The following is a 16,498-nucleotide window of genomic DNA, read 5'->3' on the forward strand; positions in this document are numbered from 1 at the left end:
CCTCATGCATCTTCTATCGTTCCAACGTTTTTGAAAGAAAACCCAAGGCTTCACAAGCTGTTTACATTTATTAGCTTGGAACAGACTGCTCAGCATCTGTGTCTCAAGCTCTCTTCATAAAAACAAACCAAGACAAAATACACCTCTTAAAGCTATAGTATCATAACAGTGAGGAATATCGAATCAGCCGTGATCCTATTGAATGGCCTACCCCGTTGCTTTTTTTAATGGATGTAAGGTGCTAACAATGTTAAGACTCCCAGGTAAAGTGCAGGCTTTGTTTCTAAGCTGTGACTTATATTGTCTTGCTCCGTACTGTTTCTACGTTGCATGCGATACTGACTCCACTCCCAGGTCAGGGACTGTAAAGTATGATTCTGTGTAAGTATTAGTTTTACCATGTCCGTCTCCTGTTTGCTTAGGCTGTGAGACAGCTCTCCTAATTTTGGCATTACACCCAGCTGCTAGTAAGGTGGACTTTTGCTGGTGTCATTTCTGAATGCCTAGGTCAAAGCCACGTTATCCATCCAGTTTCATTTTTTTTAGACTTTGTAGAATCATTACATTTGTGTGACCTGCTAGGCTATTTCAGAGTCTGCTGTGGCCTGGACTCCCACGGAGGCCAAACCAGGTAAAGAGAGCTGATTTCTTTTCCAGAAAAGGCATGACTGAACCAGACTGGTTTTTCTGTTGACAATGGTTTCATGGTTATCATTAGTCACTTAGTTCCATATTTTTATTGAATTCAAATTCCATCATCTGCCATGTTGGGATTCAAACCCAGTTCCAGCTCATTACTTGGGCTTCTGGATTGATACACCTGTAACACCACTGGGCCATCCTCTCCTTGAATACATTCAATTAACCCATCCTCAAGACTACTTTTGCATACTTGATTTCTCTATTTTTTTATGGATATAGTATAATAGATCTTATGTTTCAGATGTAAAGTTCTTTAATTTTAAAAATTAAATTTTAATGGCAATTGCAGTGGGAAAATACAAATTTAATATGGTTAAAATACATAAGATAATTTGTGCTTACTGGATAAAATAAGACTAAATGAGTTCAAAGTTGTAAAATGGCAATCTTAAGCTAAAGAACTTAACAAAGGATATCTACCGTTACTTAAGTAAAAGAGCGAACGTTTCACGTGGCTTCCAGAATTAAAGAAAGCTTTGAAATTAAAAGATAGACATTTAGTGGCACTATCTTCGATGCATTCTTCACTATCAACATCCGGGGATTACCATTGACCAGAAACTGAATTGGATCAGCCATATAAATATCGTGGATACAAGAGCAAATCAAAGGCAGGAAATTCCCACATGATTTAGCTGCAAAACATCACCTGACTTTCTGCTTTTATTTCATTTTATTTAGCTAATTAGGGTTTTCTTTTATTTGTTCTTGGAACGTGAGTGATCCCTGGCTTTTTGACCATACCTGTTTGCCATGGAGAAAATGTTGACAGTCTGCTTTTTTGAATAGCTGAGAGCCTTGCAGTGTTAGGAAGAGAATTCCAGGATTTTGACTTAGTGCCAGTGAAACAATGGGCACATTCTTCCTGGTCAAGGTAAGTATTAGTTATGAGTTGGAGACAAACTAGCAGGTGGTGGTGTTCCAACATACCACCTATTCTTATTCTTCCAGGTGACAGAGATTGTAGGTTTGGAAGGTATGCACTGCTGCCACTGTGAGTCGGTGGTGAAGATAGTGGATATTGAAGGTGGTGGATGGATTTTCAGTTGTGTGGGCTGCTTTGTCCTAGAATTGGTAAGCTTTTTGAGTATTATTGGAACTACACACATTCAAATAAGTGGAGAGTATTTCATTGTATTCCTGACTTATACCTTGTAGGTGGTGGACAGGTGTTGGTGAGACAGAAGAGTTATGTTCCACAGAAATCTTAACCTCTGACTTGCACTTGTATCCACAGTATTTGTAGCTACTCCAGTTCAGTTACTGGTCAGTGCTAGCCCCCAGGATATTGAGAGTTGGAATTCAGCTATGATAATGCAATTAAACATCAAGGGGTAATGGTTAAATTATCTTGTTGTTGGTGGTGGTAATTAGTCATCACTTGGTGGTGAGAATGTTACCTGTCCAGGTCATGCTGTGTTTGGACAGGAACAGCTTTTTACCTGAAAGTTGCAAGTGGTGCAATAAATAGTGAAACCAGTGAAGTTCCTCACTTTTAACATTTCTGATGGAGGGAAGATCGTTGATGATGCAAATGAAAATGGCTAGGCTTATGTCACCACTCTAAGGAAATCCTGCAGTGGCTGAAATGATTGCCATCCAAAAACCACATTCATCATCTTTTGTGCAAGGTTTGACTCCAACAGCAGAGAAAATTCCCCATTGACTCGAGTTCTGTTCTTTGATGCCATATTTGGTCGAATGCTGCCTTCTCTCTTCAGGTCTTCTGTCTATGTTTGGACCAAAACTGGAACCAAGTGTCCTTGGTGGAACTCAGACTGACTGTCAGTGAGCTGCTCATTTGTTTGCAAGTCCATTTGATAGTTCTGTTAATGACATCTCCCATCACTTTGCTGCAGATCAAGAGTGGGTATAGGGTGGTATACGGCTGTGTTGAATTTGTCCTACCTTTTTGCCTTACCTTTTTGTTAATGTATCGAGGCAATTTTCTACATTGTCAGGTTGATGCCAGTATAGTAACTAGAACAGCTTGACTAGCGTCAATACTTCTAGGACACAAGTTTTCAGGACATGGAGTCCCCAGTTTACAAATACCTGACTTATGAATGCTTATACTTAAAAATGTGATCCCATTCACTGGTGCAATTTTCAAGCTCTGACATATGAATCTGTCTCCATATTTCCAAATGGCTATTTCATATTGTCCTACATTGTGTTCCCAACTTGGATACAAATTGACTTGCAAGCGACTGAAGTACAGAACCTGGTCACAATCCAGCGATTGGCTGTAGTATGGCCAAAATGTTGTCAGGGCCCACAGTCGTTGCGGTTTCCAGTGCCTTTAGCCATTTCTTGGTATCACGTGGAGTAAATTGAATTAGTTGAAATATGGAATCTGTGATGCTGAAAATCTCAATTTAGAAGTACCACTTAATAACAATGCGTGTTATCTTAATTAGTTCAACTCATTAAGTTATAATTAAATACAATATTAACATTTCCTCTATACTACTAAAATTACTGCCTGAGTTTAGGGAAACAAGCCTTAAGAGACACCAACATATTTGAATGTTAAAATATTTTGAGAATTAGTAATGGCTTGTGAGCTTATTGGAATGAATAATAGTCTACTATCTTTTCGTTGTACAATTATGTATGTATCTAATCAATGATTTCTCATTTTGTTAGGGGATACTTTGAAAGTAAAGACAGTATTTGTGCAAAGTGTGATGATGCATGTGAGAGTTGTGAAGATACTCCTACAAACTGCCAATCTTGCGTCAGGCCCTACGTACTAGACAACAACAGTTGTCAAATGAAATGTTCCAGAAAACATTATGCCACTGCTCAAAGACTTTGCAAACGCTGCCCTGCAAACTGTGAAAAGTGCAATGAGCACGGGTGCACAGGTAAAGATAAAATGTACATATTAAAACACACAAATTCAAAAAATGCACAAAAAATGACTTTTTAGTCTAACATTTTCTTTAAGAGCTCAGATTTCATGATAAAAGTATCTGGCTGATGATCTAGATTTGCTGGGGACCATGTCAAGTAACCATAAAAGTTTACAACACAGTAGTGACTGATTTGGTCAGTGACGTCCGAGCTAGTTAGTTGCTAGAATGATTTAAAATTGACTGAATATCCCAGTATCTTTTTTTCCATACTCAGTCAGTCATCTTTGTTTCAAATATTTGGCCATTTCCCTTCAAATTTTGTAATGGCCAATATTTTAATTATTTATTCAATCTTCAAATGATGCACCATGTTCAAAAATCTTATGATCTCTCTCCTCCATTTAGTGATGAATGTGTTGATGACTATTCATTACTAATCCACTAGACACAAAATATAGTCCTTCCTTATTTTCCTTATTAAACCATGTATAATAGGCTGTCAGTTTTTCAAGAGTAATCACCAGGGTATCAGGTCCTTAGACAGAAAATAATTATTCACCATTCCCACACTGAATGAGAAATCCCTTCACGTTTATTTGAAAGAAAACCTGATAATCGTGGAAAATGAGTCATGATTTTCTGAAATGCACTCATGGGAATTGCACCTAGGACCAGAGGGCATGCCCATTTCGAGCAGAGTTGAAGAGGAATTTCTTCTCTGAGGGTAGTGAATCTGTGGAATTCTTTACCACAGAGGGGTGTGGAGATTGGGTCATTAAGTGCATTCAAGTGGACATTTTTTAATCACGAAGGGAATCAAGGGTTATGGGGACAAGACAGAAAAGTAGAATTGAGAATTCAGATCAGCAATGACCTCGTTGAATAGCAGAGCAGTTTCAAGGAACTGAATGGCATACTTCTGTTCCCACGTGCTATGTTCTTCTGGAATGAAAAGTTCCTACTGCAAATAGCGAGGAACAGGTTCAAGTAGTTGACAGGCTTAATTCTGTTCCTATTTTCCTAAACTTATAAAATTATCTCCTGTAACTGATGAGTAATCCTAATAACTGTAAAGTTCTAACCTATTTTAATACATCATTTTCCTTGTTACACAGCTTAGTTGAGACGCTATTATCATCATGAAATTATGGTTTGTTTGGAAGCAGGCAATAATAATGTATTGGTTTCCACAGAATGCAGCAGATACTTTTTCTTTCATAATGGCACTTGCGTACAGGATTGTCCTCGAGGTTTCTTTCAAAACACTCAGGCCTTCACATGCACTTCATGCCATCCTGAATGCTCAGTGTGTGATGGTCCAGACTCAGATGACTGTGAAGGGTGCGCCAATCCTTCTTTGATTATACATGATGGGCAATGCTTGAAATTCTGTCCTGAAGGAACCTACATTGACAAGGAAACTGAAGAGTGCCAGGGTAAGCTTAGCATGTTCCAATGACAAAAATAATTCATTAAGTCTTTTTAAGAATCCAAAGGAAGGACCCAGCATTTTAAAAAATATTTTGTTACAAATTTGTGATATGAATATTGTGCAATGGTATTAGATTTACTACTGTGTCATTATTTCCTGCCTACATTTTGAATGTTGTGATTTTTGTAAAATAAAGACATTTTATCAATACTTAATACTTAATATAACTCAAGATGTTTTGTGAATTGAGGTCCACCAATGTAATTTGCAAATACATATATTTTACCTAATTATTCCCATATTGGGTTGGAATTCATTGAATTGCTATCATAATTTTCAACCTAATAAATGATTTTAATGAAGATATCCTGGGACCTAAATTACTTAGTGCCCTTGTTATGAACCAGACCTGACCCCCTCAAAACATTTCAAGAAAGTATCCCAGACCCTAACTTTGCTAGTTGTTTTAAGCAGGTGTAACACAGATATTCCAGGAGTGATGTATCTGGTCAAACCATTTAGTTTGAAACAAAACAATTTATTTACATGATTACTGAATGAAACTCGACTGAGAACAGAATACTGAATAGCTTAACCTATCCAAACACCCAACAGATTATGCCAACTTAATGATGCTGTTCCCAACACTTGCAACAATTCCCATAAACACCTCTTGGCACAAAAGGTTAAATTAAACACTGGGTCTTATAGGAGAGAAGTCAGATAGAGAGTACCATCATGGACCTGCTTCTTTGGGTCCAGCAGCTTTTACAACTGCCTGACTACTTTCATTGAATAGTCAGGCTGCCAAAAACCAAATCAAACTAAAGCTAAATTGGGAGAACTGGCCACTCCCCTTTCATTGTACAAGTGTTTTTTTAAAACTTAAAAGCCTTTTGCCTGAGGCAGTATCTGTTAGCTATATTCAAATTAGCCCTAAAACCCTTCAACTTAGACTTTTCAGAGTCTGTGACTTTTACGACCTTTCTGAAAAAAAACAAGAACAACATAACCTTCTTATAGGAGCAGCATCGTCACACCCCGGATTAAGTATGATTCCAGTGGTGCACAGCAACATTGCATTAACAGAGAGGTTACAAGGACCATTCAAACTCATTCATGGGCCTTATCATAATTTATTCAGGGGAGCTTCAAACATCAATCAGGCACTTTGATGCAACTTGCCTATCGGGGCCTAACCAATATTGGGCACAGCCAAGGACTACAGGTGAGTCTGGGGCAAAGGGAAAAGACTCAAATAGCATACAGGACAAAGTGACCCACAGTTGTTTGTCAAGCTAGAAGAAACCACGTGTTCTCTCTTCAACATTACAAATAACATTTTTTTTTAATTTAACCTGTGAGGTTATAAATTTAACAAGAGAATCTGCCAATTAAAGGTAGGGTACTGTGAACTGAGAGGAACAAAAGCACATTGGTCTGCATCTGCATAGATCACCAAAGGTAACAGGACACAAGGGAGTTCTGAAGAAATACATGTTTCATTAGCTGAGTCAAAGAATATAGGAAGAGCAAGACATTTATAAACCAGTCATTTGACCTCACCTTGTGTACTGTAGAAGTTTGGCCCATCACTTTAAAAAAAGAATATAATTACACTATCGAGGCCACAAAGGAGATTTACATAGACACTGCTATTAAAGTAAAGCATTTTAGTTAGGAAGAGGGATTGGATAACCTGGGATTGTTTTCTTTGGAACAAAAGTGGTTGAGAGGAGATTTTATTGAAGTCTATAGAATTATGGGAGGCATAGAGTGTTTGGGGAGCACCTATTTTCCTTAGCAGAGCAGCAAGTAACCAAGGACCATAGATTATAGGAATTTTTAAAGGAGTAGAGGAAATGCCAAGAAATGTTTTCACCTAGAAGGTAAGGGTGGACTGGAATTTGGTTCCTGAAAGATTGTTAGATGGAAAATCCTAACCTCATTTACTTGGACATGCAGTCAAAGTACAATACCATACAGGGCTATGGCCTAAATGCTCGAAAGTGGAAATGGCTGGATAGCTCTTTTCTGGAAAGATTTAGATATGGTGGGCTGAATGGCCTCCTTTCAGTTGATCATTTCCATGATTCTAAGACTGTGACTTTAAAATTTCATTTTGAGCAACCTCCAGTGGCGCTTCAAAGAACTGCTGCATAAACTTCTCAAGACATGAAAAGACAAATTGAAGTTTGTTCAACCCCAGCAACTGATCTAAAGAAATTTAGCAACCTGGTCATGAAATGGGTCATGCAACAGGACAGTAATGATCACCTAAACTCATCCAATTGAGCAGTGGCCCAAATGCCCATGTACTTTACCAGAGGTTTCTGCTTGATAAGCTAGCTAGCTATCATTGTACTGATTTTAGGTTTATAAAACAGGCACAATAGTGTTGAATTTAGGTGAGGAAATCAGTGATCTTACATATGCTTATTTGATACTGTCGTTGATCAGTATGGATTGGGGAGGATGCAGATTAGATAGACAGGGTTTGTTAGTGCAGTGGTGTGCAACTTTATTTCTTACTGGTCTAAAGGAAAAATACTGCAGATGCTGGAAGTCTGAAGCAAATACAGAAAATGCTGGAGAAACTCAGCAAGTCTGGCAGCATCTGTGGAGAAAGAAACAAGAGTTAACATTTTGACTCTTCATCAGCTCTTACATTCTGAAAAAGAGTCATACCAAACTCGAAATGTTAACACTGTTTCTCCATCCACAGATGTTGCCACAGCTGCTGAGTTTCTCCAGTGTTCTGTGTTTGGTTCTTACTGGTGTAACTGGGAAGCAACGTAACATGAAAAAATAGAGATACAGCTTGGTTTTCATTGAAATTTACAACCACCAAAAATTAAAGGCAAACACAAGAACAAGTTTAAATTCCTTGCATTAATCCATTGTATTTTGTAAATCTTAATGACACCATGAAAATGTTAATACCAGTTTCTAATTGCTTTGCTTTTCTTTCAATTGTAGAGTGTCATAAAACATGTCGGACCTGTGAAGGACCGGATTCAACAGACTGCATATATTGTCGAGATGGGATGATAAAGAACAGACAGGGACACTGCGTAATGCACAAGGATTGTGCCCTGAATATGTACATGGACAAGATCTGTAAACCTTGTCACAAAAAATGTTACCGCTGTTATGGGCCCACAGAGGATGATTGCCTTAGCTGCAATCACAATCACTTTTTACTCAGTGAGTATGTGTTAGGTTGTTCAAAGATCCAGCAACTGGAAAACAACACAATAATGTTTCAGAACTCAATTTGACAAAGGATAATAACTGGGAGAAAGTGAGGTCTGCAGATGCTGGAGAACAGAGCTGAAAAATGTGTTGCTGGAAAAGCGCAGGAAGTCAGGCAGCATCCAAGGAGCAGGAGAATCGACGTTTCAGGCATAAGCCCTTCTTCAGGATAATAACTGGTCTTGTTCAAAATCTCTCTTAATGGAGCACAGATTATTAATTTTATTTTTAAAATGTAACTTTTTTTGCTATATGTTACTCTAAAGAGAAAACGATCTGAATAATTAATTGGATTTACGATTCATTTCATTTACTTTGATCCTAAGTCTTACTCCTAACATTTGTCAAACGTTGGTTGTTCTGTGTCCCAGTGATAAGGAAGGTAAAACACTAATTGAGGAATAATCAGACTGGGTTGCAAGTAAACATTTTTTTCCTTAAAGTTTTCCCTGATCTGTCAAACTGGTAATCACTTGAAGACCACATAATAAAATACTACGATTACTGCTGGAGTTGTGTATATTAATTGTTTCATGAAGACTCTGATTAGCACATGGTACAAATAGAAATTCGCTTGGTCATTTTAATCTTAACTTAGTTTACCTAGTTTTCCTTTGACTGAGAGCTACTCCAAATACACAAATGTTACTTGCCACTTTTCAGTTCAAGTCTGGATGTTGTTCATGTCTTGCTACATTTGGACACAAACTGTTTCACTGTCTGAGGTGTCACAAATGATGTGTAGTCATCAGCAAACATGCCAACTTCAGATCTTATGATTGAGGGAAGGTCTTTTATGAAGCAGCTGAAGATGGTTGCACCTAAGACGCTGAGGAACTTCGCAATAATGTTTTCCTTTGTGCTATGTAGGACTGAAGGCAGCAGAGTTTTCCCCTTATTCCCAACAACTCCAGTTTTGCTAGGCTCCTTGACATCATACTCAGTCAATTGCTGCTTTGATGACAAGTTACTCTCAACTCCATTCCAGAATTCAGCTCTTTTGTCCATGTTTGGACCAAGGCTGTAGTGAGGTCAGGAGCTGGGTTGCCTTATCAGAAGCCAAACTGAGTGCCAATTAACAGGTTATTACAATGAAAGTGGCACTTGATAACTCAGTCACCAACCTCTCCAACACTTTGTTGTGGTTGGACACATCCTGCATATAAATAACATTAACATGGGTTTAAAATGTACTTTGAAAATCTGTCTTTTCTGCTCCTCAGTGAGATCTAGGCTGCGAAAAAGCTTGTAGCAATTTTCCCCCAACACTGATAGCAGTGTTGTTGCTCTAATTTGCTCAAAGTTTTAACTCCGCAGATATTTCATTGTCTTGCCACTAAAACAGGAAAAAGTCTTATTCTGTCTCAATCTCCCTTCATTTCCACAAGAGTAAGGAATGGAAAATTGGCAGGCATTTTGACTTTTCTATTAATTCAAAATTGGAGGTTGCTGTGGTGGGAATGGAGAGATGTGTTCTTCACTTCTTCCTTGCTGTTTCTTTCAGTAACTGGAAGATGGCTGCACCATTCCTGACATCATGTTTTAAAGTTGTGTGTTTAATGATTGCCACAGACTATGCACAAAGCACTTGCAGTAGAGGTAGAGCTGATATGAATACAACATGCCAGCATGTACACTAAGTACAAATAAGTTTCTCCAGACATTCACTTTTGTCAAGTGTGCATTGTCCTTTTATGACATTTGAGGAGATAGTTATCTATCTTAGAGTGAAACTTTTGGAACTTCTTTGTGATACTGAAACTATTTTTTTAGACTTTATTTGGTTTTGACTTTGAAGAAATGTAGATGGCGGGGACTGGAAACAGAGTCAAAACCAAACAGCAAAAGACAGGTTCAGCAAACTCATGCCATGGTTTTTATGAATTTGTGAGACTGTCATAAAATGATTTACTTTATCTTTGAAAACAACTCACCCCTTCCATATGAGATTACTGTCTTCCACAGTCCACTCAAGAAAGGAGGATCATAGCAAAAATAGCAGTTTCATTCACAGGCAACTAGGTGGAATTGAATTCATGCTGTTGTGTCATGGTGGCTAAGTTCACAAGATCAGAGAGATCAGTCCACTGACAGCAGGACAGCCTCCTGAAACTAAGTTGGGCTTGGGGTGGAGCCAATGTGTGCAACTTGCCTGCTCAGGGTAGGATGTCAATTAACTCATTATTAAGCCACTTGACCCCCACCATCCCTGAAATCACCAGGAATCTGGCGGTGACACAGAGGTTAAATGGACGTCACATGCCTCTCCCATCCTCCACAAAGGCTGCACAACAAGTCCCAGTAGTTCCCCATCTCTAGATACACAGTGTCCAATCAAACAGCTTAGCTTTAGAAAGTGGGGTGCTGAAAAGTAACCCTGGCTTTGCCTCTGGTCTCTCTGCCCCTAATCTGTAAATGATCCCTTGTGAAGTCTTCAAATCTTAATAGGCAACAGCCATAGCTGCTAGTAAACCTTAGTTTAAAAACACGCACTCAGTCCTCTGCCACAGAAAACATGCTGTCCTTCTCCTCACATTCTCGTGGTGGATGATGCCGCCTTGCCAATCCACTTCAGTATGTACAAATAAACATGAATATGTTTCTTCATTACAAAATAAACCACATGTTGGCAACATAAAATTTACTTTGGAACTGGCATTACTGCAACTTGTATGACATTCATTCTGTCAAAAATTATTGTGATTAATTCCAGTAGATGATTATTTGCTGTAAGTTTTAAGATTCATAAAGTATTGCTTTCTAAAATTGGTTGATCTTCCAATGATGTACTTTACAACAGGTTTATAAAATTTATTTCTCAACAACAACATGGTAGAGGTATTTCATTCTTTACTGTTTCATCTTATTATAATTACCATTATACCCATTTATCTTTCAATTAGATACAACATGCGTGGACACATGTCCACATGGCTACTACACAGACCAGAATAGACGTCAATGCTTTGCTTGTCACAAAAGCTGTAAAACCTGCAATGGGAGGTCGAGCACACAGTGCCTTACCTGTAAAGCAGACTGGTACAGACTGAACTTGATGTGCGTCAAGACCTGTGGATCTGGGTAAGTGCCACCCATCAGATTAAAGTTGCTCCACTGAAAATTAAACTGGAGAGACTGACAGATTGAAGAAGCTCCTTTTGCATTAGATAATGTATCAAGGTCTGCTTCAAGTGCTTACTGTTTATGATTGTCATTTGAATTGTATAATGCTTGCAACTTAGTTTAATATAAGTTTTGTTTTTTAAAAATGAGTACATCTGAAAGTAAGGAAAACATTTTTAAATAATGGACCGGATTTTGTGAGGAGGGGAATCTCACAGAGCTTATTTTTTATGCAAGGGAAGATCTCTGCATTTCTGAAAGGAGATTCGAATCCCTGCTCCTTCAGAAATGTACTTTCATTGTGACAGGTCTCTCATAGCACAGAACGGGGGGAAGGCATACCACATGCTATCTTTCACAGCAGTCAGTTGCCATATTCTGTGATTTAAAAGTCCAGCATCATAGCCAGCCACTTTGACAGTTCCTGTGAAAGGGCAAGTGTGTATGATAACCATAGATGACAGTGCCAGGTACCATGTTGTTAGTGGGTAGGCTGCCAGGTGAGTAGGGTGCAGAGGGCCAGGTAAATAGGGTGCCACATGGGTAGGGGTAAAGTGCCAAGTGGGTAGGGGATATAGTACGGGTAGGTAAAGTGCCAGCAGCAGGGGTTGTCACTTCCTGGGGTAGAGCAAAGCTGTCAGGTGCAGCACTGGAGGCAGGGGTAGAGTCCCAAGAGTGGGAGCAGTGGTTGGATCAACTCCCAGGAGGAAAGGTGGTGTGTGGTATGTTGTGTCCAGCAATGGAGAGTGTCGAATCAGGATCTGGGGATGTAAAGGGTTTGGGGTATGTAGGTGCGTGTACTACTTTGGGAGAGAGGGTATGGCTTAATAGTTTCTCAGGAGTTAGACAATGGTTTTAATCGTCTAGCTTTTCCTGAGTGCATACTTAACTTCAACAGAACCCTCCAAACTCGCTGATTTAAAGAGACGTTTTGGAGAATCAAGGCAAAGGGAAATTTCCCCAGTAGAAATCTTCAGTCTTCCAGGCAATTGCCTTGGTGTCTCCTTTGTCGAGCATTCTGCATGCTCCCCATGTGCAATTTCCATCTACGCCACAGAACTGACTATCAGGCCATCGGAAAATCCAGCCTAATATGTTTCTTTTAAATACCTTATAGATTTTAGCACAGGATAGTGGGAATCATTTTGAAAAAATTGCAAAAACCATATGCCTAGAAACCAAGCGACAAAAATGTAGCATCAGCTGTAGGAAAGCTTTCAAGTAATTTAGGGTGATCTACTGAGTAAACTCTTAGAAAAGAATAACTTGTCAAGGAGCAATTTTTGTGGAATCACGCAATTGTATTTCATTTCAATGGGGATGTTTTGAAACAATTATCCTCATGCAATATGAAGAAAATGCAGTCAATGTATGTACTTGAGGTTTTACAAAGCTGTTTATGGTATTTTATATTGATGATTAATGACTAAGTCAACTAGAAGATAACAGCAGTTGCTGAGAAAAAGTCTTGTAAGTAAGAAAAGCTCAAGCAACAATGGTATTTTTTCTCCTAAGACTTGACAGCATGCAATGTTTCGTTGGCCACTCTGCACCAGATTGTAATCCTTTAACTTTTTAAATATTTGGATCAGATTCCATTTCAGGTTCTAAAGGATTTAAACCAAATGTATGCACTGACTTTATGATGTGCCTCTGTAAGAGTTCATAGCATTTTGATGAATCTGTGTAACATCACGAAGGTCAATACATCCAAGTGCACATGTACACTCCAGAACTGAACACATTACTCCAAATGGGCCTGACCAAGGGTCTATACAACTGAAGCAAAAGCTGCTTCACTTTGTATTTTATTTATTTGTTCATGGAATATTAGCATTGCTGGTGAGACCAGCTTTAATGCTGATCCCTAATTTACCTGGAGAAAATAGAGGTGAGGTGCCTTCTTCAACCATTGTAGTCCTTTAAATGTAAGGAAGGCTATATTACTGTTACGAAGGGAGTTCCAGAATTTTGATCCAGTGACAGTGAAGTAAGAATAATATAGAATATTTCTCAAGTCAAGATAGAGTATGGCTTGGAAGGAACTTGTAGGCAAATATGTTGCCATTTGTCTGCTGCTCTTGTCCTTCTAAATGGTAAATGTTTGGAAGCTGCTGGTGGAAGAACCCTGGGTACATTACTGCAACATATATTGTGGATGCAACTCACTACTGATGCTGTGCCTCAGTGTTGAAGTTGGTAGATGGTATATAAATCATGTGAGCTGCTTTGTATTGAATGGAGTTGAACTCCTTGAGTGTTGTTGTAGCTGCATGCAGCAAATAGAGAGCATTACATCACACTCCTGACATGTGCCATGTAGATAGTGGGCATGCATTGAGCTGCCTAGACCTAAAGCTCTGAAATTATTTCCTTGTTCTCTCTACAACTGATCTCATCGACCAAGATTTTGGTTGTTTGACGTAATACATCCTTACATGAGTGAGTGTCATATTTTGCTTTAAAGTGTACCTGCAGAGTTTCTTGGGACATTTCATTACATTAAAAGTGCTATATAACTTTAAGATGTTGTTGACTTTCAGATGAGACAATAAACTGAGACCCCATCTTCTTGCTGTATTGAATAGAAAAGATTTACTCTAGCACGATTTTAAACATGAGCAAATGAGTTATCCCTAATGTTCAGGTCAATATTTATTTCTAAGTCAATATTTTTTTTCCATACCACCCCTTCCCTTCCCATTTCTTTCCTTCCTTTCTCCCCCTCTCCCTCCCTCCCTTTCTTTCTGCCTCTGCCTTCCTGTCTCTCCTTCCCTTTGCTATTTCTGTCTTCCTGTTCCTTCCTTGCCTTCCCGCCCTTCCTTTAGTTGATTTTCTTCCTTCCCCTCCCTTCCTTTCTTCCTGTCTCTGTTCTTCCACCCTCGCTGCTCCACAAGGAAATTTGACTTTACCCTTGCTTTTATCAAATTTCATTTATTAATGTCCTTACTTATATTGAAATTGCTGACCTCCATTAATTCAGAAAATTTAATTTGGATGCTTCACTTTTGGAGGATTGTGTAAGTAGTATAATGTAATTTTGGTCAGGGTACATAGCTATACTAAGATCAAGTCCTTAGTTTTATGTAACCTTTGTTTCCTCAATTTTGAGAGTTGTTCCATTCCCTGGAGGTAATATTCTTATTTTTGAGTCCTGTCTTTGGTTAAATTTCCTTCCTTATTTAATGTCTTGTACCTTTTTCTATTGGTTTCAATTCTTTTTGCAACTTTACTCATTCTAATTTATTTTTGAAGCCTTCCCATAAGTTTTGAGTCTGTTGGAATGTGCATGTCCTCTATTAGGGAGTAGTTCATTTCTTATTTTATCCTCAGGGATATGATCACTGTTAAAAGTCGAAGTGTAAATCAGAATGTGTCCTATTAGTTCCATCAGCAGACTGTGACCCATTACATTTTATTCTTAAATTTACAAGACCTAAGCAAATCTGTTCCCTCAACAACTCACTGTAAAAATAAGGCACAATTTCCAGACTATCATGATTAGAAATAAATTCATGATGTTTGCAATGACGAAAGAAAAAGTTTGGATTTGACAATTATTTGATCTGTGCATTTTTTTTCTCCATGACCTTGAAATAAGATATTTTTAAATGAATAAATCTGTTTCTATGTTGTAAACAAGATCCTTATTGCCACACATCATTTGTTTTAGGCATTTTGCAAATGGATCAAGTGGTGTTTGTGAAAACTGTCACGCAAGCTGCAAAGAATGTTGGGGTCCAGGTGAAACGGAATGTCTAAGTTGTCAGGACAATAATTTCCTGATGAAATCAGAAAACAAATGCTTTCCGTCATGTCCAGAACAATACTATGAAAATAAATGGGAGCAAACTTGTGAACGGTGCCACCCAACTTGTAAAACCTGTGATGGTAAGTTTAAGATTTACAATCGGAGGATTGCTGTGTACGTCAGAACTCAATCACATCACCTATGTTGGCACTTGTAGGTGTGATATAAATAAGAGTGTGCCTGTTTGTGGAAGGAAGTGGGGGCAAGCCTGTTACAGGATTGAGACTCAGGAACCTACTTGTCAGGATTGAAAACTGGAGACCAGGGATAAAGGAGATTGCCAATTGTGAGGAGGGTCAATTGTATTTGCAAAGGGGTGATGTGATAAAGCATGAATGGGAATAAGGTAATACTGACATGCACTCATCCACAATCAGGAACATCCTGACTTAGTGATAGGCAGCATATGACCATACCTGGCATGGTTGTCTCAGATGCCGGAGGCTGGGAGGGGAAAGAAGGCAGGTTCAGGCTCATGTTTATAGGTTGAGTGGGGACCTGGGGAGGTGTGAAACCGATGTGTCTCACAGAAGGGTGACCAGGAAGGGGATATTCGGGACCTCACTGACAATGAGAGCTGGAGGCAGGAAGCTACTGCCTGAAGGTCACTCCCTGTCACCATCTATTGTTCTGGAATTTGAAAGGACTCAGTGGGAAGGAAAATGGCTGAGACCATAGCCAGAGAGGAACCGGTAAATGATGTAACCTGTGAAGGCAGATCTGCTGCAGTGAGGCCGTATAAAGATAAAGACCATTCCTCACTCAACAATTGCATGCACCTCTCCAGCAGACCCTGTAGGTGCTGAACCTGGCTCTCTCTTTCCATGGCAACCATCAATCGGTCTGTGGAAGCAGCTGGATAATCACATGACAATAGACAATAGGTGCAGGATGGGCCAGTCTGCCTTTCGAGCCTGCACCACCATTCATTATGATTATGTCTGATCATCCTCAATCAGTGTCCTGTTCACGCATTATCTCCATAACCCTTGATTCCATTATCCTTGAGAGCTCTATCCAACTCTTTCTTAAATGAATCCAGAGACTGGCCTCCACTTCCTTCTGGGGCAGATCATTCCACACACCCACCACTCTCTGGGTGAAGAAGTTTCTCCTCATCTCTGTCCTAAATGGCCTACCCCTTATTTTTAAGCTGTGTCCTCTGGTTCAGGACTCACCCATCAGCGGAAACATGTTTCCTGCCTCCAGAGTGTCCAATCCTTTAATAATCTTATATGTCTCAATCAGATCCCCTCTCAGTCTTCTAAACTCAAGGGTATACAAGCCCAGTCGTTCCAATCTTTCAACATAAGA

At 39.1% G+C, this 16,498-nt stretch overlaps 1 protein-coding gene across 2 annotated transcripts in view; it reads left to right on the top strand.

The window, feature by feature from the left end:
- The window catches only part of pcsk5b (proprotein convertase subtilisin/kexin type 5b), a 363,949-nt gene that overhangs the window by 333,836 nt on the left and 13,615 nt on the right, over positions 1-16,498 (top strand). Inside the window, exons 30-35 of one of the 2 annotated variants that reach the window (XM_043712341.1) lie at positions 3,352-3,572; positions 4,757-4,999; positions 6,140-6,223; positions 7,975-8,202; positions 11,154-11,331; positions 15,047-15,264. In XM_043712341.1, coding sequence (XP_043568276.1) covers positions 3,352-3,572; positions 4,757-4,999; positions 6,140-6,223; positions 7,975-8,202; positions 11,154-11,331; positions 15,047-15,264 — 1,172 coding nt within the window. The remainder of the gene's footprint in view (positions 1-3,351; positions 3,573-4,756; positions 5,000-6,139; positions 6,224-7,974; positions 8,203-11,153; positions 11,332-15,046; positions 15,265-16,498) is intronic. The other variant, XM_043712351.1, reaches the window with a different exon arrangement.

The sequence above is a fragment of the Chiloscyllium plagiosum genome, chromosome 2 (assembly GCF_004010195.1).
Source record: "Chiloscyllium plagiosum isolate BGI_BamShark_2017 chromosome 2, ASM401019v2, whole genome shotgun sequence".
Classification (NCBI taxonomy): Eukaryota; Metazoa; Chordata; class Chondrichthyes; order Orectolobiformes; family Hemiscylliidae; genus Chiloscyllium; species Chiloscyllium plagiosum.